Here is a 25,263-nt window from a genome sequence, read left to right as displayed (position 1 = left end):
TGAACACCCCTGTGGTCCCCAGCACGGGGGGAGCTGCTTGCCCAGAGCAGCTGTGGCTGCCCCATCCCTGGAAGTGTCCAAGGCCAGGCTGCAGCATCCTGCTCTAGTGGAAGGTGCCTGTGGAAGGGGATGGGACTGGATGAGCCCTAAGCTCCCTTCCCATCCAAACCATTCCATGAAACCCCAGGGCCCCCCGTGCTATCGCTGCTTTGCTGGAGCCCAGTCAAGTGTGGAAAGCTCTGTCAGATTTTCCACTGGCTCTGGAGAGCGTCTCCGGCGCGTCCCCTCTGCAGGCCGGGCTATTTACAGCTCCTCTTGCTGCAGACAGAGCCACGGGTGGGCTGTGGGGCTGCTCTCTGAGCTCTGCCATCACCCTCGTGTGGATGTAGAGCTCTGGGAACACAGAGTGCCCCACGGAGACCAAACCAGGAGTTTCCCATCCCAAAATGCTGGATGGGGATGCTGTTGGGATGGGAGCTGGGCTCTGGGGCATCAGGCACTTTGCACTTCCCCAAGGGGTGAGGGGGGCTCTGAGGGTGACCTGTGTTTTCCAGGGCTCTGTTCTCATTACTGGAAAGGGGATTTGAGAGCTCACCAAACGCTGTCAGCACTGGGCAGGGGCTGGCAGGAGCCCTGGCCGTGCCACACAGGATTTTGTAGGGATTAGTCTACACGTGCCAGAGCTGGGGACAAGCTGGGAAGATCCATGGGACCCCCAACAGCCCTGGCACAGCGTCCTGGGGCAGAGAGGGCTGGTGCCAGCTGTGAGCATCCCCCAGGCACTGCAGGGCTGGGGGTACCCAGGCTCTGATGTGTCAGGGGGGTGATGCCAGCAGTGGGGGGGTCTTTTGGGGACCGAGTGCTGTGGCCTGGGCACCCTGAGGCCCTGTGGGTTTGGGAAGGACAAAGTTTGGGGGCATTTCTGCACTGGGGGGGCCACCACCCCTCTCTCAACCAGGCAGCTGCTGGCCCTGGGCAGGGCAGCTTTTGTCCTTGAGCCCCCACCGGCAGCGCTGAGCCCTTCCCTCCCTCCGGGCGCCCCTGCGGGTGTTCTGTCCCTTTAAAAGGACTCCAGGCGTGGCTGTGGGACCATTATCCCATCCCAGCTGGACAAAGAGACTGGACAGTCCTGGACTGCCCTGGAGAGCCGGCGCCAGCAGCGCTGGCACACCGGGAACCGCAGCCCACGCAGGTACGGGGCTGTAGCGGGGGAGCACAGCTCAGCCAGGCCGAGCTGTGCAGGGAACTGGGGATGGGGAATCGCTGGTCCTGCCTCTGTCGGTGCCCTGGGACACATCCCTGGGGGAGCGAGTCCTGGGCACAGCAGGTGCCTGGGGATGGGGAATCGCTGGTCCTGCCTCTGTCTGTGTCCTTCGATACATCCCTGGGGGAGCGAGTCCTGGGCACAGCAGGTGCCTGGGGATGGGGAATCGCTGGTCCGGCCTCTGTCGGTGTCCTGGGACACATCCCTGGGGGAGCGAGTCCTGCACACAGCAGGTGACTGGGGACACTCCTGGCAGTGCCTGGCACCCTCCCATTTGGGAATGGCGTGGGGATGGAGAGCTGGAGGGGTTGTGCTGCCACCGGGGTCCGACCTGGCGGTCCCTGCGTCCCCCCAGCGCTGACCCCGCTCCCGCAGCGCGGCCATGGGCGAGTGGGGCTTCCTGAGCTCGCTGCTGGACGCCGTGCAGGAGCACTCGCCCATGGTGGGCCGCTTCTGGCTGGTGGTGATGCTCCTCTTCCGCATCCTGGTCCTGGCCACCGTGGGCAGCGACGTCTTCGAGGACGAGCAGGAGGAGTTCGTGTGTAACACGCAGCAGCCGGGCTGCAAACCCGTGTGCTACGACGCCGCCTTCCCCATCTCGCACTATCGCTTCCTCGTCTTCCACATCGTCGTGCTCTCGGCGCCCGCCGCTCTCTTCGTCATCTTCGCCGTGCACCAGGCGGCCAAGCCGGGGCGCGGGGGGGCTCCGGGCCAGCGGGCCCGCCGCCTGCAGCCCTTCTACGTGGGCAGCGTGGTGGCGCGGATCGCCGCCGAGCTGGGCTTCCTGCTGGGCCAGGCGCTGCTCTACGGCTTCAGGGTGCAGCCGCTCTTCGTGTGCCGCCGCCGGCCCTGCCCGCACCGCGTCGACTGCTTCGTCTCCCGCCCCACCGAGAAAACCGTCTTCATCCATTTCTACTTCGTGGTGGGGCTGGTCTCGGCGCTGCTCAGCCTGGCCGAGCTCGCCCACCTCCTGCGCAAGGGGCCCCCGGCCCGGCCCGGCTGCTGCCACCGGCCGCAGGAGCGGGGCCCGGCGCCCGGGCAGCCGGCGGGGGCTGCGGAGGGACCCTGTGGTCCCCACCCGCGGGGGGACCTCACCGTGTGACCGGCTGCGACGAGCTGTGGCCGGTTTCAGCCCGGCGGTGACAGCGGGTCTCCGGGCCCAGAGGGGTCTCGGCCCTTGCCGTGCCAGGGAATCCGCGCCGGGCCGAGCTGGGCCGTGCCCCGCTGCCCCCGGTTCCTGTTGTGGGCGGCGGACAGGCCTCACCCGGCAGCTGCTGGAAAAAAAATACGGACAAAAAGAAAATAAACAGGTCCCATCCCTGCGCAGTGGCAGGAACACCCCTGACCCCCCAGCCCGGCACGGGGGAGGCCAGGGCTGCCCCCAGACCCCGTGCTGGGAGTGTCACAAATGCATCAGGGCTGGCCCCTGGCATAGAGGGACATGACTGTGGCATTGGGGTGGGAAGGTCCGAGCTTTAGGGTACTGGGGGGGACCCCAAAGGGTTCTGTCCCAGCCTTTGGGGATGAGCAGTCATGGAGAGCAATATGGGGGGCCCTGGGCTGCCCTCCCGCAGCAAAGAACACCCCACTGCCCAAACAGGGCTTGGGGTGCCACAGCCTGACCATCTCCTCCCCACCCCTGCTCCCCCTCCTCCCCGGTACCCCCAGAAGAATAACGAGCCAGGCACTAGAATAAATAAACTTTATTCTGGAGCCAGCCCCCCCCGTCCCCCCTCCCCGTCCTCCCCGTGCCGGCAGGGCCGGGCCCCCCATCCCCGCGAGGCCGGGACTGGCACCACCCTGTGCCCCCCACAGTCCCCTCCCCGCCTGGGGGGCCGGGGCAGGGCCCGCCCGGTGCCCCCCGACTCTAAATCCACTAAAATCTCAACAACAACAACAAAAAAAAAAGGAATTTAATACCTCCCCCGGCAGCGCCCGCCGTGCCCCCTCCACCTGCACAGGCCTAAAAACCCCTCCAAACTTTTACAAAGGTTTTAAAACGTATTTATAGATATTTATAGATATTTATATATATATACTTTGCTTTCTTTTCTCTTTTAAATGACTCTGCTTCCTCGGCGTGCGGGGCTGGCCGGGCCCCCCCCTGCAGACGGCCGGGGGAGGGGGGGTGGCTCGGTGGTCGCGATCCCGTGGGTGCTGGTGCTGGTGGGGCCGGGGCGTCCCCGGGGCCGCGGCCGAGGCCCCCGCGCCCCTGAAATGTGACACAACCAACGCGCTGGGCCCGGGGCTGGGGGGGTCCCCGCGGGGGCCGCTCCGGCGGGGGCTGCCGAGGAGTCCGCCCCGGGGGGGGGGGCTGCAGCCGGGCCGGGCGTGGGGGGTCCCCCCATGCCGGGCTCTGTCCTGGTGCGCGCCGGGCGCGGGTCACGGCGAGTGCGTGGCCGGGCTGCTGCGGTTGGAGCTGGGAGAAAGGCTGGGGCTGCAGCTGCCCGGGGGGGGGCCCAGGCTGCCCCCGCGGGGGCCGCCCGCCTGCCCCCCCAGCGTGTCCATGCCCTCCGAGTTCTCCAGCATCTCCTGGATGAGCGGAGGCATCGAGCCTGGGATCTCCATCTTCAGCGTGATCACCCGCTCGGCGCCTGGGGGAGGGTCAGGGTCAGCAGGGTGCTGATACGAAGTGGCGCTCCCAAATTTGGCGAGCTGAAAGCGGCACACCCCCCCCAGATGATACCCAAAAAAAAACCCCAAATGGCAGCGCCAAAATGGAACACTAAAACTGGCACGCCACCCGAAATGGGTGCCCAAAAAATGGCGTGCCCAAAGCAGCACCCTGAAAGTGGCACCCCCAAATGGTACTCAAAAAAACCCCAAAATGGCACCACCAAAAGGCACCCAAAAAACACCAAATAGCAGCAACAAAATAGCACACTAAAACTGGCATCCTCCCAAATGGGTGCCCAAAAACTGGCACTCAAAAAAAGGCATGCCCAAAACAGCAGCCTGAACGTGGCACTGTCAAATGGTACCCAAAAAAATGCCCAAAATGGCACGCACAAAAGACACCACCAAAATGGCACACTAAAACTGGCACCCCTCCAAATAGGTGCCCAAAAAACAGCATGCCCAAAACAGCAGCCTGAAAGTGGCACCCCAAAACCAGTACCCCCAAAATGGCATACAAGAAGTGACACTGCCAAAACAGCACCCTGAAAGCATCACCCTCAACCTCACACCCCCATTTTTGCTTTTCCCTGGACACTGAGGACAAGGGACATGGTCACATCCCCAGCATCCGTGGAAGATGCAGTGCTGGGTGTGTCCTCTTCTTCATCCCCTCTGGAGGATGCTGAGTGACCCGGTCCCCCCAGTGTCCCCTGGATGCTCCCTCAGGACCCAAAGCTGCAGGAGCCTCACCCTTGGCGCTGATGCTGCGCAGGTCTGTGATCTTCATGAGCATCTTGGGGAACATGTGGGGCTTGTTGGGCCTCCTCTTCCTCACGTAGATCTTCAGTGCCTCCAGCAGTGGCTCCTGCAGCTTGTCCACCTTGTCAGGCTGCTCCAGGTCCTGGCGGTCTGGGGAGGGGGCACACAGTGGTTGGGGGGAACAGCACATCCTCCTCACCATCCTGTGGGTTCCCAGCTCCCACCGCTTGGGCTTCATTTGGGGTCTCTTTGCTCAGCCATTGGGGGAGGACGGCCGGGCTGCACCGGGGGCCCGCGGGCACTGGGCAGGTGCCCATCCCTGCACCCACCTCCGCAGATGAGGCAGATGGCACTGAGCAGCCCCGTCTCGGCGTCGTCCATCTCCAGCGGCAGCAGCTGGTTGGCGAAGGCGAAGACCAGGTCGGTGAGGGGCCCGAACCCCGCGTTGTGCATCTGCGTGCGGTTCAGCGTCAGCCCGTCCGAGAAGGTCATGGTGTCCTGCTCCGGCGTGTAGCGCGTGCAGATCCGCAGGATCTGGTGGGGACAGGGCGGGGAGCTCAGCCTGGTGTCCCCTCCCCGTCCCTGTCCCCGTCCCTGTCCCCGTGCTCACCAGGATGTCGAGGCAGGCGGCTTTGAGGAGGGTGATCTGGTCGGCGATGGTGAGCGTGGTGAAGCCGGGGAGCTGCTTGGCAAACTCCACCGTCTTGATGATGCACTTGGTGGACAACTCGCTGAACTTGTCCCACAGGTCGATGTCCAGGGACACGCGCTGCTCCGAGCTGTTGTTCTGTGGCAGGAGATGGGGCATGAGGGCACGGGGGGGTTGCCACCCTCCTCAGCCCCCCAGGACCCCCGGGACCCCGTGGCACTCACCGTAGTGTATTTGCCGAGCTGGCAGAGCGCGGGGAAGGTCTCCTGGTGGGCTTTGCGCACCTTCTCGATGAGCTCCTCCACCTCGGGTGTGATGATGTAGCTCTCCGAGCACTCCGGCTTGGGCACGTCCTTCTTCTTCTTGTTCCGGTCATTGCGGACGGCTGCAGGAATGGCAGGGTCAGTGTCACCTGGCCCAGGTGTCACCCAGCCCCTGCCCCACCATGCTCAGGGCAGGATGGGGACCTGCCACCAGCAATGGGCTCAGCTGTAGTGACAAGCTGCTCCCAGTGGAGCCATCAGCCCCACAGATTCCTTTAAACAACCCGCCAAGTCATTGTTTAGACCCTGCACCCTTGGGGGGCCCACACCCCTCGCCAAGGGGACAGTGCTCTGCAAAGCCAACACATCAGAAAGGGACCCCGGGACAGAGAATGGCAGCTGAGCCACCACACTGAGTGAAGGGCACGGGAGGGACCCTGGGGGTGGCAGCTGGGAAGGGGGGAACAGCTGGGAGGAGCCCCAGCCCTGCAGGGATCAGCCTCTGTGGGCTGAGAGGGCCAGGACCCCTCGTAGGTGCAGAGTGAGCCCCTGGGATGCTGAACCACCCTGGCACTTCCAGGCCCCCCAGGCTCTGCCAGCTCCTCCCAGGGGTCCCAGTCCCCCAGGGGTTGGCAGATGGGGCAGGACTCAGCTGTGCCTCAGCAGCCCTATCCCCCCGGGCACCCACCGCGGGGGCACAGCCGGGCACCATGACAACTGCCAGCGGAGCCGGGAGGCCTCCTCAGTGTCATTTATCTCTGACATTATCAATCATGTGTTGCCCAGGCAACTGCCAGGCTGTGACACAATCCCAGGGGGTCCCCATCCCCCCCCGGGCCTTGCTGGGCACACGGTGGGGGCTGCTGGGATGGCCCATCCCACCCAGAGCCCCCTGACCAGGACACCAGGCACGTTGTCCCATCCCATCCCTGGTGTTCATCCCATCCCCATCCGTGTCCCCATTCCCATCCCCACTCACACTCCTTGGACATTCCGACTTCGAAGCACTTCTGGAGCCGGCAGTACTGGCACCGGTTGCGTGTCACCTTGTTGATGATGCAGTTCTTGTCCCGGTGGCACGTGTACACCATGTTCTTCTGGATGCTGCGGCGGAAGAAGCCCTGGGGACCCCGCACGCCCCGGTCAGCGCCCGGCACGGGCACCCCGAGCACCCCGAGGAGCCCGGGGAGCCGTGGTGGCAGTCGGGGCCGGTGGCAGCGCTCACCTTGCAGCCCTCGCAGGCGCTGACCCCATAGTGGTACCCCGAGGACTTGTCCTGGCACACGAAGCAGGGCTTGTAGATGCGGGGCAGGGGTGGGGGCGAGGGAGGGCTGGGCACGATCTCCTCCGAGCTGGTGCTCTGCGTCTCGACGGCTGTGGGGAAGGGGCAGCACTCAGGGCACGGAGCCCCCCGGGCAGGGACCCCCCTCGCCGCACCCCCCAGCTGCAGGGGTCCCGGCAGCCCCAGCCCCGCGCTGCCCAGCCCGGCCCTGGCGCCAGGTCGAGCGGGGCCAGCGGGGAGAGGACGCGTGCTGGGAAGATGCAACGTGACATTTCCAGGTCACAGAGACGATGTGGAATTCAGGCAGACAAAAAAAAAAAAAAGAAAAAAAAAAAAAAACACAAAGAAAAGGGCCGGGATCCCAGGAGCCCCCAGCCCAGGCTGCACTGCTTCCAGTGGATGAGGGGGACAGAGGATGCAGGGCCAGCCTGGGGGGGCCAGTGCCACACACTCACTCACACATGTACAGTGTGACACCTGTGCATACAGGGTAACCCCCACAGGCCCAGGGTAACCCACCACCCCCAGCCAAAGCATGGCCCCCCCAGGAGGGGACAGGCACAGTGGCACCCAGCTGGCACCCCGTGGTCCCCCAGTGGAGGACATCCCCAAGGCCAGCGCTGCCTTTGTCCCTGTAACAAGCAGACCCTGACAGCACAGGGGACACAGCCAGTACCCTGCACTCCAAAACCTCATGGAACATGCCTGTTCCCCTCCTGCACCCCAAAACATGGAAGATGTGCCTCTTGCACCCCAGAAGCACCCCCGTCCCCTAGGGCCCTGCGGGAGGTGCCCAAATCCCCCAGGTCAAGCCTTGGCCCTGTCCTAGCACAGCCTGGGCAGGGAGGGGTTCAGTGCAGTTGGGGTTCCCCCCTGGCATGGGGGGGGGGGGTCAGCACAGTCGGGTGCACCCCTGGCATGCAGGGCAGGGGGGTTCAGCACTTTCAGGGTGCACCCCTGGAGCTGGGGAGGGGCTCAGCACAGTTGGGGTGCAGCCCCAGCACGGGGCACAGCCAGGCAGGGGTTAAACGCTCCCCGGCTGCTCCGGGATGTTTGCGAATGTTTTTCTGCAGCAGAGCCAAGCGAACCAGTCAAACAGGATATTAAAGGCCAGGCCCGGCGGGGGAGCCTGTCCCCCCCCCCGCCCTGCCGGCCCCTGCACCCCAAAAAGGGCCCCAGGACCGCCGGAGTCCCCCCGGGGCCGGGGAGCCTCGGGGAGCCCCAGCGGGGACACCCAGCCCGGAGAAGGGCTCCAGTGGAGTGGGGGGCTTTGGGGAGTGAGGGGTGGGGGTCCCCAGCCCGGCAGTGCCACGGGCCCCTCGCCAAAGGCCACGGGATATGGACAGGGAGGGGACAACAGGACAAAGCCACCCCTGACGCTTGTCCCCAGGCGCCAACGGGGACTGGGAAAGTGCGGGGTGTGACAGGAGCGTGCGGGGCAGGGTGAGGAGCTCACAGGGTGGGATGGGACAGAGTGTGGGGTGGGATATGGGTGTGTGGGGTGGGATATGAGAGTGTGGGGTGGGATATGGGTGTGTGGGGTGGGATATGAGAGTGTGGGGTGGGATATGAATGTATGGGATGGGATATGAGTGTGTGGGGTGGAATATGAAAGTATGGGGTGGGATATGAATGTATGGGATGGGATATGAGTGTGTGGGGTGGAATATGAATGTATGGGGTGGGATATGAATGTATGGGGTCGGATATGAGAGTGTGGGGTGGGATATGAATGTATGGGATGGGATACAAGTGTGTGGGGTGGGATGTGAGTGTGTGGAGCACCGGGGGAGTGTGCAAGGTAGGATATGAGTGTGCAAGGTGGGACACAAGCATGTGGGGGGCTGGGAGGCTGCAGGGAGGGACGGGAGGGTGCAGGGTGGGACACGAGGCTGCGAGGTGGGATGTGGGTGTGCGGGGTGGGATACGAGGGTGCGGGTGGGACACGGGCGCGGGGGCGAGCGCCGGGCAGAGCTCCCGGGCTGAATAAATCACCGCTGCCACTCGAGGGAGCGGAGCCATTAAAGTGACTGAGAGAACGTCGTCTATAATTTATCGCCTCTTTTATATAATTTAAGAACTTCCTCGTGGAGAGCTGCACTCACAAAACGCGGATTTGACAAGATTTTGATGTGCTGGATGCGGAGGGGGGGAGGGGACCCGGCTCCCTCCGCGTCCCTGCGCTGGCAGAGCTGCGCCAGCACCCCGGGAATCCCCTGCCACCGCCGCCGTCACCCGCCCGGTGCCACCGCCGAGGGGACACGGACACGGGCACAGCCCCCAGCCTGCCCAGGAGCCCCCCGTCATGATAGCATCAGGCCTGGGGGGCACGGGGAGGGCACAGAGCAGCGCCCAAAGGCGCACAGCAGGGCAGAATGGGTGCCAACCTGCCCTGCTGGAACACGGCTGGGTGACGGGGTGCAGCTGGGACCCCAATGCCCAAGCTCAGCCCACCTCCCCCCGCAGCAGGAGGGACCCCGCTGTCGCCCCCACCCCCGGCCGAGGCAGCGCAGCCCGGCTCCAGCTGCAGACCAGATGCTGCGGCTCCGCCAGATCCCGGGTGAACGCCGAACGCGCCGCCCCCGCCCGCGGCCCCGCCGGCTGCTTCCTGCCCGCGCCGGGGGACCCCGGGGCACCCCGACACCCGCACCCCCGCCCTGGCGTGGGAAAGCGCCTGCGGGGACACCCCGTGTGCCGGTGCCCGCGGGGGACACCGGCCTCCGCGCCGCCACCAGCCCGCCGTGCCTCCGGGACAGCCACCGGCCAGCGGAGCGGGGAGGATGAGGATGGGGGGGATTAGAGGGGGAAGGCCAGCCGAGGGTCGCAGTGCGGGTCACCGGGGGTCCCCGCAGGCCGGTGCGGTGGCAGTGCCGTGCCTGGGGTCACAGCCCCCCACGGGAGGGTGGAGGCCCACCCAGGGCTTCCCTGCGGATGAGAATCCCACGTGCCCCGAATTCCTGCGCCTCTGCAGGAGAAGGGGGAGGGAGGGAGGGAGGGAGGCAGGGAGGGAGGAGGGAAGAGGGTGCCGGGAACCCAGAGCCGTGGGGTGCCCGGTCCTGCTCACGGTGCCCAGCGGGCAGCGCCTGGTCCCCACGGGCGTCCTGCCCAGGACCCGGTGTCTGCCCCCTGCCAGCACCAGGGGTCCCCAAAACCCCGACACACCCATCCGTGAGCAGTTTTCCCGAGGCCATGTGAGGCCACCCTGTGCCCAGCGAGGGGGTGCCACGCACAATCCAAGCCCACGTACCCCTCTCACACCCCCACAGCACTCCAAAACCCCCCAGCAGCACACGGCTCCACGGGGGAGGGGGCTCCCACTGCCTCGGTGGGCTCCTACAAGATTTCCCACCACCCTCAGGAGCTGCTTCGTGCATGGTGGCAGCCCCAGTCCTCTCCGGGGGTGTGGGTGGGCTCCCCGTGCCCCCCGAGCAGCTCTGGCTCCTTTGCCAGCTCAACACGCCCCGCCGGGCAGGGCAGTGCCACGCTGGGCCAGCAGCCAGCACCACGGGGCCAGCGGGCACAGCCGCAGCTGGCTCTGAGGAAACTGAGGCACGGCACAGCACCACTGAGCCCAGCCCGGGCTGGCACCCCCGGGCTGGGGAGACACGGCACCTCGTGTGACGTCGGGAGCGGGGCACGGAGCCAGGGAGTCCCGCCAGCGCCCGCCGCCCACGCGCTCGCCAGGTCATGGTCACCGTGACCAGAGCCCCGAGGTGCCCCAGCAGGGCAGGGGACACACGGCCAGCAGCGCTGCGACCCGCGGGGAGGGGGCTCCGGTCCCCGCAGGGCTGCGGGGCACAGCGAGGGGACAATGCCCCGCAGAGACGCTGCTCAGGACAGTCAAAACCGGGGGGCTCTGAGCTAAGGGGTGGCACTGGAGCTCGGGACCCCCGTGTCCACCCTGCCCCAGCGAGGCTCGGGGACAGCCCCCTCCCCTCGCAGAGGCAGCGGGAGCCCCCGCGGGTCCCCAGCGCAGACAAAGGCCCCGCCGCCGCGCTCGGTGCCAGCGCAAAGGTCGAGCGGCCCCGAGACAATGAGGGGAGCGAGACCGGGGGGCCACGGCCGCACAGCTCAGCACAGCCACGGGCACCCCGCCATGGAACCCCGCCCTTAGCGGGGTGAAAGTCCCACGGAACCCGGCAGGACTTTCCCTGGGCCGTTGTGGTGGCCTCTGGATGCCAGGACAGCGGCTGGTCCCACAGCCGGGACACGGGACTCCTCCGGCCCCCCCAGACCTCACTGGCCCCCCACACCGAGGGCACAAACAGCGGCAGGGCTCCACATCCCCGTGGGGGAGCAGCTCCCAGGCTGGCGGGCACTTGGACTGCGCTGCCCGTGCCCCCCTGCTGCCCATCCCGGCTCGGCGGTGCCCTCATGCCCTCCGTGCCCCCCCCCGGCACAGCGCACCGGGCCGTGACCCCTGCAGGACACGGGGCAGGGTCCCGCCAGAGGCAACAGGACTGGCCCGGCCCCACATACACACCCGGGACCCCCCGGCCCAGGGGGACCCCCCGATCCGCGGCAGGGTGGGGGCCCAGGCTGGGGCTCCCCCGCGCCTGGGCAGCAGCGGCGGCTCCGTCTGTAGTTAATTGGATTTTCCCGGAGCCTTTATCAGAAGAGAGCGAAATTCCCGGCGGAGCCGGCGCTGCCCGGACCCCGCTGCGGGAAGCGGGGGGGCGAGAGGCGACCCCCCTGCCCCCCTCCACCGAGCTCAGCCCCGACTGCCCCCGAAATAGGGCAGGGGGTGTTTAAAGAGCCGGTGGCTTCTGCGCATGGAGCGGGTGGCGAGGAGGCGGAGGGGGCTGAGCCCCGCACTCTTCCAGGACCAGCACTCAGCTCAGCCCCCCGCCCACGGCCCCCGCCCCGGCCCCATGCGGCGGGCGGGGGGGCCCGTCCGCCCCCGGTGCGCAGGTACCTACAGCGGCCGGAGCTGCTCCACGGCGGGGGGCGGCGGGGGGGGCAGCCCCGGGGGCCCGGCCCGTAGAAATCCATCCCGCTCGCCCGGCGCCCGAGGGGCGGGAGGAGGAGGAGAAGGAGGAGGAGGAAGAGGAGGAGGAGGAGGAGGAGGCGGGGGGAGGGGAGGAAGGCGCAGCCCCGCCGGCTCTGCGGCTTCGCCAGCCCCGGTCCCTCCCGGCACCCGCCGCCTCCCCGCGCTTAACCCGCTCCGCGCCGCGGGGCCGGCACCCGCGGGCGAGGGGACACGGACACGCGGGGGACGGGCACGGACACAGGACATGGACAAGAACATGCGGGAGGGGGGACACGGACACCGAGAGGGACACAGACAGGCAGGGGGGCAACAGACGTGGTGGGGGCAGGGCACACGAGGTGACACGGACACGCAGGAGGACACGGTGGAGACATTAACACAGGGAGAGGACACGGACACGCGGGTAAAAGGGGACACGCAGGAGAGAAATGGACACGCCGCTGGGGGCACGGACACAGGACATGGACAAGAACATGCGGGAGGGGGGACACGGACACCGAGAGGGACACAGACAGGCAGGGGGGTAAGAGACGTGGTGGGGGCACGACTCACGAGGTGACACGGACACGCAGGAGGACACGGTGGAGAAATGGCACACGGAGAGGACACAGACACGCGGGGACAAGGGGACACCTAGGGGAACACGGACATGCAGAGGGGACATGGACACGCGGGAGCAGCGCCACGCGGGAGCGAAATGGGGAGGGGCTCAAGGCGGGGCTGGGGGCCCGGGGGTTGCCCGGCGGAGATGACGGGGCCCTGGGGGTCCCGGGGGGGTCCCGGGGGCCGCAGCTCATTTGCCTAATGGGATGCGGGTGAACTGCGGGTGAACCCGCGGGAAGGGCTCACCTCGGCCTGACCCTCGGGCCCCCCCCGGGGGAGGGGGTGGGTCTGTGTACATGCATGTGCACGTGTGTTCATGCATGTTCCCAGTGCATGGAGCGTGTCTGCATCCCGGCTGCAGCTGAGCCATGTGTGCTCCTGCTACACAGACACACGGGGAGGTGTGTGTGCCTGTGCAGGGCAGCCTGTGTGCACACACGTGTGTGCATTCCTCCTGCACACACACACACACACACGTGTGTGACACCGTGTCCCTCCTAGCACGGGAGCAGCTGAGAACGTGAACACACGAGTGTGTGCACAGCCCACTGTATCTATCTGTGCGTGCATGCACACGTGTGTCCTGGCGTGTCACCCCTGCAGGGCACAGAACCATGTGCCACCACTCCCCACCACACCAGCCCTTCACACGAGCCCCTGCTGAAGCTGACACCACAAACCCAGAGACCCCGAGTGGTGACAGCGGGGACGGTCACACGCCAAGGACAGGCCCTGGGGGTGCCACTTCCCTCTGTAGTGATGTCCCTGCTACACAGCCACGCCATCCGCACTGCCCGGGCCCAGCTGCCCAGCCCGGGGCTGCCCTGGGGGGAGAGGAGCCCCACTGAGCCCCCAGCTGGGCCCTGTGGGCAGGAGGAGCACAGGCGTGTGCACGGCTGGGAGGATGCGGGCCCTGCCTCACACACTGCATGTCTGTGTGTGTGTGTGGCTGTGTGCACGCGTGTGCCTCTGGGACTCTGTGTGTGTGCATGCGTGTGACTGTCCTGTGTGCATGCATGGCTGTGCACGTGTGTGGCGGTATGTGTGTGACTGTGTCTGGCTGTACACACATGTGGCTGTCCCCGTGTGTGTGGTTGTACATGTGTGGCTGTGTACAAGTGTGACTGTCTCTGTGTGTGTAGCTGTGCACGTGTGTGGCTGTGCACATGTGTGGCTGTACATGTGTGGCTGTCCCTGTGTATGTGGCTGTACATGTATGGCTCTGTATGTGTGGCTGTCCCTGTGCGTGTGGCTGTCCCCATGTGTGTGGCTGTACATGTGTGGCTGCCCCTGTGAGTGTGGCTGTTCCCATGTGTGTGGCTGTACATGTGTGGCTGTCACGCGTGTGCGTGTCCCTGTGTTCGTGCGGGGCTGCGCAGCGCGGCAGCGCCTGTTTAAATAATAATGGCAAGTCGGGGCTTTGCTTAGCCAGCAGGTTTCGAACAAAAGCCCAGCGCTGCTCCAACTTCCTGCAGCGAACATGACAAATGTCTGCTCTGACTCATTTACCAGCGCTGGAAAGAATGTGGCTGCGATGGAGGGGACGGAGGGGACGGCGCAGGGGACGCGGGCGGTGGCACCGCGCGGCCGGGCCGGAGGCCGCCCCGACGGGCAGCGCTTCCCATCCCGCATCGCTTCCTGCACCGCTTCCCACATCCCTTCCCGTCCCGCATCTCCTCCCGTCCCGCGTCGGCGGCAACAGGAAGAAACAGAGATTACTAAAAAAAAAAAACCAAAAAAAAAAAAAAAACCCCAAAGCCTTAATTCCAGAGCCAAGAGGAACTGGGCGAGGGGACACCCCGCACGTAATCCCGCAGTGTGAGGGGGACAGGCACACCCCGCCCTGAGCCACATCCCACCAGCAGCCTGGGGACACGAGAACGGGGCCCCTCCCGCAACAACACCCCCAGCCCCGCATCCTCCTGGCCTCTGCTCCGGGGGGACAGAGCTGCCTCCCAAAGGCTGCTGAAAACCCAACCCTACAGCCCATGGGGACCCCACAGAGAATCCCCCCGTGCCCGGAGGGGATGGCTTTGGGATCACAGGGATCCCCATGGACAGGGATGCCCCCACCAAACCCCCCCAGCCCAGCCCGGGGTGCTGGCCGCAGCCCCTCCCCCACCGCCGCGCCGGCACCTCGGGGCCCCGCAGCCCCCCCCGGGCCCCGCAGCCCCCCTCTCGCCCGCCCACTTCAAAAGACCCCATTTATCCCCTTCAGCCGCTTTTGAGCCCGGCGAATTCCCGGCTGGAGCAGGCGGCTCCCCCCCGGCCCCTGACAGTGATAGAGAACCTCCGCCTAATGGGCTTTCCCAGGCTGGGGGCCCAGCGCCTCATCAATCTTCCCCGGGCACGGATGGGGGGGCCGGGGGGTCCCCAGCACCGCACCCCGCGGGGCTCCGCGGCCACTGCCCTGAGCGGGGCCCCCCGGCCCCCAGCCCGGCCCCCGGCCTGCAGGGAGCACGTTTTGCTCATTAATTTTTAAAAATTAATTAATTACGGGGCGCTGCGGGGGAGCGGCTGCGGCGCGAGGAAACCGGAGCCAGCGGGTAGGGTGACAGGCCAGCCCGGGCGCGGGGCCCCCTGTCCCGGCAGCGCCGAGCGGGGCCGGGGGGCGCGGCTGCTGCGGGGGCTGGGCTGGGGTCCCGATGCCCGCAGGCAGGCCTGGGAATCAGGGCGAGGGAGGGTCTGGGGGGGCGGCTGCACAGCGAGACCCTCACGGACCCCCGAGACACGCCACGGGCCAGCACTGGGCAAGGGGAGCGGACAGCCAGGGACAGGCAGGCACCACAGAGCCCCCAGGGATGGGGATGGGGGCACGGGCACGACCCAGCGGTGCCACATGTGCCAACACGCGTGTACACACATGGCACAGGGACACGGGTCACCCTGCTTTGTATGTGGCACCAACACAGAGGCACGGCGGGCACTGCGACACACACAGAGGCACAGAAGGCACTGACACACACACAGGTGTGACACACGTTTGTGTGCACACACAGGCACAGAAGGCACTCACACACACATACAGACGTGACACACATTTGTGTGCACACACAGGCACAGAGGGCACTGACACACACAGGTGTGACACATGTGTGTGTGCACAAAGGCACAGAGGGCACTGACACACACAGAGATGTGACATACGTTTGTGTGCACACACAGGCACAGAGGGCACTGACACACACACACAGATGTGACACACGTTTGTGTGCACACACAGGCACAGAGGGCACTGACACACACACACACAGGTGTGACACACACATGCACACCCTGCGCAGCCCCAGCTGTGCACACACAGCAGCAGCTCACTGTGCCACGGGCACGCAGCTCCACGCAGAGGGCACACGCGTGTACACCCGTCGTGGCAGCACACACGTGCCCACACGCAGCTCCCAGCCCACCAGACCCCCATCCTCGCACCCCCGGACCCGCTGGGCTGCCCAGTCCGACCCGAATCCCGGGAGGGGCAGCTGCACCCCCAGGAGGGCCCGGCCAGATCGGCCCCGGGCCGTGCAGCTGCAGCACATCTGGAGAGGGCGGGACAATGGTGAGGAGGGGGCGGCGGCACCGGCCCCCCGCAGGCGGGACACAGACACGGGCACCACAGGACACCCCAAAATTGCAGGACCTACCCAAACAGGGCACCCACCAGCTGTGTGGATGCTACAGGCGGGGGGCAGCACATGGTGCCCCCACCCCCTGCAACCCTCAGGCAGCCAGCAGGGAAGGCCAAGGGGAAACTGAGGCACGGCTCACCACCTGCTTCAGGACACCCTCCAGCCGTGCTGGCGGCCCTGTCCTCAGTGTCAGGGAAGGGGGGGACACAGGCGGCCCCCCCAGCCTGTTCCCACACGCCCGGAATGGCCCCAGAGCCAGCGCGGGGGAGTGGCCCCACCCGCCGACACCCAGTCGCTGAACTGGTCCCACTGGGTCCCACCGCCGCCGGGGCGGCTCCGGCGGGGGACAGCACCCAGGGCCGGCCCTGCCCGGACCTGCACCGGCCCCCGGGGCCAAGGACGGGCCGGGGGGGCCCCGCCACACCCCGACCCACGGGGTTCTCCCCGGCAGCGGGCGCCGCAGGGCACTCATGTTGCAGGGAACAGGCACGGGCACCCACCAGCGCGGGGCCGGGGTGAGAAGAGGTCCAGCAGCCACCCCACGGCATCCAGGGAAACTGAGGCACGCTGAGGGGTGCTGGTTTGGGGGGATCCCGGGTGGGAGCTCCCCTCCAGCAGCTCCCAGCTGCCGTCATGGCAGGCGGTGATTACCGGGGCCGTGATGGACGACCCTGTCACGGGGAAATGGAATCGGGAGCAGCCGTGGTGATGATTGTCTTCATCGCCTTCATCGCCTCCCGCACGGCAGCCCCGCCACACGAACAAAGAGCCACCGTGGGGACACAGCACCCACCAAGCCTGCTGGCACCCAGGCTGGTCACAGCGAGGGACAGCAACACCCTGGCCAGGGCCTGCAGGCCATTAATACCCAGCCACTAACGAAGGTGGCCGCAATTAACGACACAACCCCATCAAGGCCACTGACCGCTCCCTGCCTCAGTTTCCCCAGCAGCAGCAGCACTCACAGGGACACACGGGGAAAAGCACCTGGCACTCGCATCATGGAGCCCTCAAAATCAGCTCCCCACAGGCGTGGCTGGGAGCAGGGAGACCCCCCCTCACCAGCACCACTGCCCCAGGGACACGTCATGGACCAGCCTGGGACTGGCACCAACACCCCATACTGGGGACAGAGCCTGGCCCAGAGCTGTCCCCACATCCCCCCCAGCACTGGGGGTGCCACCAGCCCCCGCAGGGCTCAGGTACTCACTGGCAGGTGACGGGGTGCTGTATCCACTGACGGGAAGCTGGTGCTGGATGCCAGCCAGGGTGCTGGGCGGCGAGAGCCCCCCCAGCATGTGTGGGAAGAAGAAGGCGTAGGGGGGCACAGGGTAGCCATTGAGGTGCCCCCCACCCGGCGTGGGGCAGGAGCTGCTGTTGCTGGCCATGGTGGGCTCTCCGGTGCCGGGGGCTCTCAGCTGCGGGGTCCCGGGGGCGAGCAGAGCATGGGGCCCGCGGGTGCCCTGCTGCCGGGCTGTCCTCACAGCTGGCGCTGGTCCTGCAGCACTGCGGGGGAAGCAGAGAGGGGCATTAGCACAGGGGCTGGGACCACTGACACCCCCTGTCCTGTGGGGTCACCCATCAACCGTGCCTCAGTTTCCCCAGCCTTCCTGTGGGGTCACCCACCAGCCGTGCCTCAGTTTCCCCAGCCTCCCTGTGGGGTCACCCACCAGCCGTGCCTCAGTTTCCCCAGGCCCCCCCGGGGCCACATCCCTTCCTGGCCCCAGGAGGGCGCAGCCGGCCGGGGCTGGGGCTCCGTGCGGGATTAGCGCCGATCCCCCTGATTAACGACACCGGGACGGCGGCACCGGCAGGCGCTGCTCACTAATCCCAGCTTAGCTGGCTGGGGGGGATGGGGGGGGTACGGTGTGGGGACGGCTTGGGGACATTGTGGCCCCACAGGGCACCCCCTCCAGCCAAAGGCCACACCATGAGCCCAAACCTGCTCGGCCAGGCCAGGAATGGCACATGGGGAACGCAGCAGGGCATGGAGGCAGCAGCCCCTGCCCCAGCCTGGGGGGCTGCAGGGCAGCTGGGGACGGGGGGGGGGACACACGGGCACTCTGGGGTCCCCTGAGGACAGCGGCTCCGCTCCAGGCCGGCTCTGCTGTCACGGCCACGCGCCCCTCCGGCTGCGCTCCCCCATCCCTGCGCGGATCCCGAGGGCGCTCAGCCCCCCGGCCTCATGGGGAGGGGGCTCAGCCCCCCGGGACCAGCACCGGGGGGCTCTGCCAGCCGCAGGGCTGGGCCGTGCCCATCGTGACACAACCCGTGCCCCGTGCCATGTGCCATGTGCCAGCAGCTCCCTCGCCAGGCCGGTGGGCACGGACCCCTCGGCCCCGGCCGCTCGGGGGGCGGTGGGAAGGGGGGCGCGGGGCTTTCACAATCCCGGGCTGGCTGTTTATTTAAGTGCTGGCGCGGGGCCCGGCGGGGGCTGTTTATTTGCCGAGAGTGCTGGCTCCCGGCCCCGCGGAGGCGGAAAAGGATCCAGAGGAACAAGGCTGGGCCGCCCGGCAAGGCGCTGGGGAGGGGCCGGGATGGGCATGGCCCTGCCCGTCCCCCCAGAACCCAGCTGGGAGCATCCACTACAGGCAGGACCCCCGTTCTCCCAACTCATCCCAGCACCCACTGGGAAGCACCCATGGGGAGGGAGACCTACAGTCCTGTCACCCCTGGGGTGGGCGCCCATCAGTGGCTGGGTGAGGGTCACATCCCCCCCAGCCCACCAGCGAGCGTGGCATTCCCAGGGCACGGTGCTGGACACCAGCTCAGCACCGTCCTGGGGACAGCCCTCGCGTGGGGCGCACACATGGCACTGCAGGGACCCCGGCCTGAGTGTGGGGGACTGCCCACGGACCCCCCCGGCCAGGCCATGGCCCCCGAGTTGTGCTGGCCGGGGGGAGCCAGGGGAGGGAGGCGCGGGAAGAACTGTTTATGTTTGCCGGTGCCAAGTGCTTGCCGGGCACCGTGCCAGCCGTGCCGGGGCCCAATTACTCAACCCGCTCAGGCCCCCCCACACGCCGCCGGCCAGGGACCGAGCGAGGCCAACGCCGCTGGCCTGGTCACCGTGCACCCCAAGAACCCCCCTTGGCAGTGCTCCACACGACCAGCAGTGGCCAGGAGGGTCTGGGGAGCACAGCCGGCCTTGCTCCCGCGGGTCTTGGTGGGCAGGAGGAGCTGCTGCCCAGAGGAGCTCCCCTGGGACCATGTGCTGCCACAGCCTCCAGCACACAGCTGCTCGCCAACTGAGGGGTCGTGGGCGTCCCAAATGGGGGTTCTGGCTGTCACAAATGGGGGTCCTGGGTGTTGTGGCCAAGCAGTGTTCCCAGAGCCCCCCCGGGTCAGCAGTGTGGGGCCAGGGGCCGTGCAGCCCCCTCGGCAGGGCCCATGCTCACCCGCCCCAACGCCTTTTCCTCCAGTCCCCGCAGGAGCTGGACGAGGCCCGGAGCTTCCTGGAATCCAGAGCCTCGTTCCAGCCCCGTGGAAAACGTTGCTGCGGGGCCCGGGCCAAATGCAGCCACGAGGAACCTCCCACCCAGGCCGGGGGTGGCCCCCGGGAGCGGATGGACAGACGCACGGACACGCAGAGCAGACCATTCCCAGGGCCAGCAGCAGTAGGGGACATAATCTGGGGGGCCATGGCTGGGGCGGGGAGACACAGCTGCCCAAGCCACCATCCCACTGTGACCCCAAAGAGAGCACAAAGCACTCTGCAAAAACGTGTGCACACCCAGACATGCCAGGCAGCACTGGCACAGTCCCCCAAGAGACCCCTTCCCAAAAGGCAGCCTCCCAGTGTGACCCCCCCCAGGCTGGGTTCAGCACCCACAGCCACATCCAGCATCAACCACAGAGCAACCAGGGTCCCACCAGAATGGCCACACCACAACACCCCCTCCCCAGTGACCACCCCAGCCAGATACACCTCCAGCCCACCCTGACTCTCCCCAAAACCCCTGGAGCAGGCAGCACCCCAACCCCGGCCCATGTGACACCCCCAAACCCAGCCGTGCTTCCTGTCGGGGCACACGGTGATGGCAGCACCAGCGCCCGGATGTGACACGCCGGTGAGCGGGGGCACCGCCCTGGCACCCCCAGCAGCGGGGGGCCAGCGGGCCGGGGGGTGTCGGGGGTGCCTGGCAGGGCAGCGGGCAGCGACCCAGCCCTTCCTGTCACGCCGGCGGGCACCGAGCTCCCGGCCGCAGCTTCCCCTTGCCACTCTCGATTCCCAGGCGGACAGGTTTCAGTTCAGTCCTGGCCCAGTTGTCACAGCCCGTCACCCCAGAGTCTCTCACCCTGTTCCCCTGCCACCCTCGAGTCTGTCACCCCACTGACGTATCACCCCACTGACATATCACCCCGCTGACCTGCCACCCCAGGCCCTTGTCCCTGCTGCCATCGCAGGGTTCACCACCGCAGCCTCCTGCGCTCCCCAAGCCTGGCAGCGGCCGCTGTGCGCGTCCCCGTGTACCCCACCCCGAGCAGAACAGGCAATGGGGACCCTGCCTGTGCCAGGCTGTCCCCATGGTGTGTGGGCAGAGCGGGGTTGCCGTGCTGAGCTACGGGGGCACAGGATGGCAGCCTCGGGGCAGGGCAGGAAGCGCCTGCGGAGCCACTGCGGTTGCAGCCTGCGGTTTCCTCGCTGGCAGCAGAGCCAGCCCGGGGTGGCCTCGCACGCGAGGCCAAGGGCCTGGCTGCCCCCATTGCCCCCCGCCACCACCGGCCCCTCCAGGCCCTCCCCGGGCGAGCCAGCGTTGTGCAGGGGTGGTGAGGTGCCCCCCTGACAGGGCTGCTGAGAGAGACCCTCTCCCGTATCCCCAAAGCTCTCCACGGTGAGTCACCGTCACGTTTCTCACGTCCCCGGGCAGGCGTGAATCATGCCCAGCCTGCGGCACGGCCGGAGCCAGCGGCACACACTCGGCCAGCGTGCGCCAGAGTTGAGGCTGCTGGGAACGGGAATCTGAGGATGCTGAGAGCAGTGCAGACCCCAGGACCTACATCCTACTCCCCGGGGCCAGCAGCCGACCCAAGGGCTTGCTCAGCCCCACCGCAGCACCGGTGTTCCCGCATCCCAACACCAACTGCAAGATACACCGAGCCACCACGGCTCCCCCAGCACAGACACAGGGCCAGGGACACCACGCTGGCCCATGGGGACACTGTCTGTGCCAGCAGGGACAGCATCCATGCTGGCCTCCCCAACCCATGGAGGCACACGGGCACCCTAGGGATTCACCACTGGCCCCGTAGTGTGGGTCCTCACCCCAGCACCCCACATTTCGCTGCTGCCAGGAGCCACAAACTGAAATTCCACCTGTTGCGGCCAGGCCGACTCCGGTTACGCCAGGAACGCGCCGCTCCGGTTACACCTCCCGCACCCGCCACCAGACGCGCCATTCTTTTGCGGGAACAGGTGCCCCAGCCCCCGCCACGGCCCCTGGGATGGCCACAGCTGTGCCACACCACCACCGGCACCGCTCCGGCCTGGCTGCACCGTGGGTGCCTTGAGAGGAGCAGGCCAGTCCCAAAGGCCCAGCGGGCCAGCATGACCCCTCTCACACCACGGGGACAGCACTCCTGGGATGGCCACAGCTGTGCCACACCACCACCGGCACCGCTCCGGCCTGGCTGCACCGTGGGTGCCTTGAGAGGAGCAGGCCAGTCCCAAAGGCCCAGCTGTGTCCCAGCCAGCATGACACCCCTCACACCGCGGGGACAGCACCCTGGGGACACACACCCACCCCTGCCTGCCTGCCCATGCAGGGGACATCCCCAGCCACAGCCCAATCCCCTCCCTGCATCCCGATTCCAGGATGAAAGCAGGAACCCACAGGCCCAGGGCTCACGGTCCTGGAGTGCCCCAGCCCAGGGGTCCCGGAATGCCCCATCCCAGGGGTCCCGGAGTGCCCCAGCCCAGGGGTCCCGGAGTGCCCCATCCCAGCTCCCCAGGGGCTCCGGGGAAGCAGGGGGATGGTGCCCCAGCAGCCACTCGCGGCAGTCCCGGTTGTTTTTAGCCGAGGCTGCGGCGGCAGCCGGCGCCCTGGGAATGGCGTGCCGGGAACAGCGCGGCCCCAGACAGCCCTCGCTGGCTCGGCGACAGCCGGCAGACAAGTGCAGCTGGCACAGGGCCGCTCGGGACACGGCGCGGGGGGACCCGGCGTGCAGGCGGCTGTGCGACACCCCCGGACACCGGGATTTGGTGGCACCGTGCCCCCAGCCTGGGCAGGCTCCAGACATGATGTACCTGGGGGGGCCCAAACCACTCCGCGACCCACCGCGTCGTGCCCAGGCTGGCTGCGGGCGGGCAGGCAGCCGTGCGCCGCTGCCACGTCCCCTGGCCATGTCCCTTGTCACTGCCTGGCAGCCGGGGCTCAGTGGGGACAGCGGAGGCCACGGCGGGCGCACGCGGCCCCTCGGCGGGCCCTGCCACGAGCCACCCCCCGCTAAGCCTCCTCCAGCCGCAGGGAGATTAACCCATTTTCCGTAATCAGCACATGTGTCACCGCAGATATGATCGCACACCCCCCCTCCCCGCACTCGCTGTGCCCCCCCCGGGCTGGCGCTGCCATGGGGCACCTTGAGGCTCCGGGCACGCACTGCAGGGGACTCACAGTTCCTCCAGCCCTGGCGTGCTGCAGCAGCGCCCCAAAAAGGGTTGGGGGACCCCCAGAGCACAGCCACCCTCTTTGTGGCAGCAGCGGCGCTGGATGTTGCCAGGACAGTGGCTCAGGGCACGGCGGCTCAGGGCACGCGCGGCCAAATGTGGCACGTTGTCACACCAGAACCTCCTGGATATAAATAGATCCAGAGCGGCGGGATGGTGAATCCCAGCGCCGCAGGGCAGGCGGTGGCGGTGGCACAGCCGTCCCCAGGCTCTGTGGCCGCCACGCTGCTCCTGCCACAGGGACCGAGTGCGGGGACACGGAGGATGAATGAGGACAGCTGAGTGAAGCCAGGTGTCCCTGTGGGATGGAGCAGCCGCAGACAGCAGGCAGCTCCGGATGAGGCGCAGGGCAGTGCCCTGCTCCTGTCATCCCACTGCCGGTGTCACCGTGTCACCTGGGGGGCCTTCGAGCAACGGGCAAAGGGGCCAGACCCCCACCAGGCCACCCACGGGCATCCCTGGTGCGAGCACCCAGGGGAGCAGGCGCATCCTGGAGCCGCAGCAAGGTCACCCCCAAGGGCAGGGTGGGGGCCCACGGGTGACATATGGCCCTGGAGCACTGGCCGCGGGGCCGCTAAGCCACCGAGCCGTCTCCCGCTAATCCCGGCGCGGGGCCGCGGCGGGTGCTGCACCCGGAGCCACCAGCCGGTGCCTGCCTGGCTCCCCGGAGCGGGGGGACCGGCTTGGGGACCCCCCCGTGTCCCCCCCCAGCACCCGCCGAGCTGCAGGGCGGCCCCTGCCACCAACGAGGTCAAAGGTCAGAGGCACAGATTTGGGGGACAGACGCACAGATTTGGGGGACAGACGCACAGATTTGTCTCCGCACAGGCCCGCCCCAGCCTGGGGCGCTGCTCCCGTCCCCGGTGGGGATCCCCCCTGTGCCGGGGTCGAACACCCGGGGGACTGAACCCCAAACCCCCCACCCCATCCAGAGCCCGCGGGGGCTCCGCCGCTCCCCGCCCGGCTCCGGGAGCTGCTGCGGGAGGGAGCGGAGCACGGCCGGTCCCTTGCCCGGCCCCGCCGCCCCCCGCCCGGCTCCCCCGGGCCCCGGCGCAGACGCCGCTCCCGCCCCCCGGCGCCCCCCGCGCTCCCGGCCCCGCTCCCCCGCCGGGCCCCGGCCCCGCCGCACCCCGAAAAGGGGAAGCGGCCCCGGCCCCCCCCGCCGCGGAAGGTGGGGGGAATGTGGCTGCGCGCACCGGCGGCCCGGGGAGCCCGGTAAGCCCGGGGTGGTCTCCCCAGCACCGCGCTCTGTGGCGGTCGTCCGGTCCCCGGTGGGGTGTAGAGGCTAGCGGAGCCTCCCCGGAGCCCGGCCCGGGGTGGGGGGGCAGCGCTGCCGCCCGAGAGCGCCCAGGCAGTCGGTACCGGGAGAGGGAACTCCGGCAGCCCCAAGCGCAGTGTAGGAGGCAGAGGCCGAAGCCGCGATCCCGAACCCGCTGCGGCTCCGGTGCTCCCGGCAGCCGCAGCCCGGCGGAGTCCCTCCCCCGCTGCGGGAACCCCGGGATCACCCGTTACCGGAGGGGGATCCCCAGAGGCGGTACCGGAGCCGCATCAGGACCCTCCTTCCCAACCCCGCTCCCACGGACAGATCCAGAGCCCCCTCATTACCTGCTCACGGAGACTCCAACACCGAAATCCTTAAACCCGGGGAGTTCCCGGTGGTGGCTGCATGGCGGCGGCACCGGGAAGGAGCGGGGGGGAAGGGGGGGGTTCGCCCCGGCTCAGAGGGGTGAGGGAGGGGTGAAAGCAAATTAAGAAATATTTAAAGGATGGCAGTATTTATTGATATTAATTATGTGGGGTTTCATTAACTTGGGTTTTATTTATAAATTGGATTGAGAGATCTCAGTTGTTCTGAGCATCAGAGATCTGGGAAGCAACAGAGTCAGGTCATTTCAGGTGATTTGTTATAATAACATTAACATAAGCTATAAAACAAACTTAAATTGGTTAATTAATAGGTCTCAAAGTTTCATTATCAATAGGGAACCAGCATTTGAAGGAGAAATGTCCAGGGAATCACAGAATCATGGAGTGGTTTGGGTTGGAAGGAACCTTAAAGCTCACCTCATTCCACTATCCCAGGTTGCTCCAAGCCCTGTCCAGCCTGGCCTTGGACACTTCTAGGGATAGGGAAACCTGAGGGTTATTTATCCCAATCTTGTACTCCAATATTTTGGGATTAATCTGTTTTATGATAACTGAAACTAAGCTATGATTAAATTTGCAGGTAATGGAAACTGTTGGAGAAGGCTAAATAGAGAAAATCTCAAGGAGATCAGGCTGCTAGACAGAGACATATCCAAACAGAGCCAAATAAGGCCACATCCAGGAACCAGGAAAGCAGGTCAGACCCACAAAATGAGAGTGTCCCTGCCATTCTAACAGAGGAATGAGCAAGATAAAAATTGTCAACTAAAGCACTTTCTAGCTAAGAAAATTTTCAGTCATTTAATGTTTAACCTCGGGACAACGCGGGGACAGTCCTCTGTTTTTTGAGCACAACTCATAACTCCACGCCCCCGCCCCGCCCCGCCGGCCAATGGGGAG

General features: G+C 66.9%; 2 protein-coding genes across 3 annotated transcripts; one reads left to right on the top strand and one right to left on the bottom strand.

Annotated features, from left to right (window-relative positions):
• Positions 1–1,156: 1,156 nt before the first annotated feature.
• On the top strand, positions 1,157–2,888 carry GJD3 (gap junction protein delta 3). The gene is made up of 2 exons (XM_041426489.1): positions 1,157–1,192; positions 1,640–2,888. The coding sequence occupies exon 2, from the start codon at positions 1,647–1,649 to the stop codon at positions 2,364–2,366; it is 720 nt and encodes a 239-aa protein (XP_041282423.1). The 5' UTR covers positions 1,157–1,192; positions 1,640–1,646; the 3' UTR covers positions 2,367–2,888.
• A 608-nt stretch (positions 2,889–3,496) lies between these two features.
• Positions 3,497–24,456, bottom strand: RARA (retinoic acid receptor alpha). 2 transcript variants are annotated; one of them, XM_041426456.1, is made up of 9 exons: positions 24,322–24,456; positions 17,263–17,558; positions 6,780–6,928; positions 6,534–6,675; positions 5,516–5,676; positions 5,253–5,429; positions 4,972–5,176; positions 4,634–4,792; positions 3,497–3,858 (listed from the first exon to the last, which is right to left on the bottom strand). In XM_041426456.1, exons 2-9 carry the CDS (start codon positions 17,438–17,440, stop codon positions 3,647–3,649), a joined length of 1,383 nt encoding a protein of 460 aa, XP_041282390.1. In that variant the 5' UTR covers positions 17,441–17,558; positions 24,322–24,456; the 3' UTR covers positions 3,497–3,646. The 2 variants fall into 2 exon arrangements, with proteins under 2 accessions (XP_041282390.1, XP_041282391.1); XM_041426457.1 differs by lacking the exons at positions 17,263–17,558; positions 24,322–24,456 and adding an exon at positions 11,756–11,826.
• Between the last annotated feature and the right edge of the window lie 807 nt (positions 24,457–25,263).

The sequence above is a fragment of the Onychostruthus taczanowskii genome, unplaced genomic scaffold, assembly GCF_017590055.1.
Source record: "Onychostruthus taczanowskii isolate IOZ18803 unplaced genomic scaffold, ASM1759005v1 scaffold91, whole genome shotgun sequence".
In the NCBI taxonomy this organism is placed as follows: domain Eukaryota; kingdom Metazoa; phylum Chordata; class Aves; order Passeriformes; family Passeridae; genus Onychostruthus; species Onychostruthus taczanowskii.
This window is presented reverse-complemented; position numbering and strand designations above follow the sequence as displayed.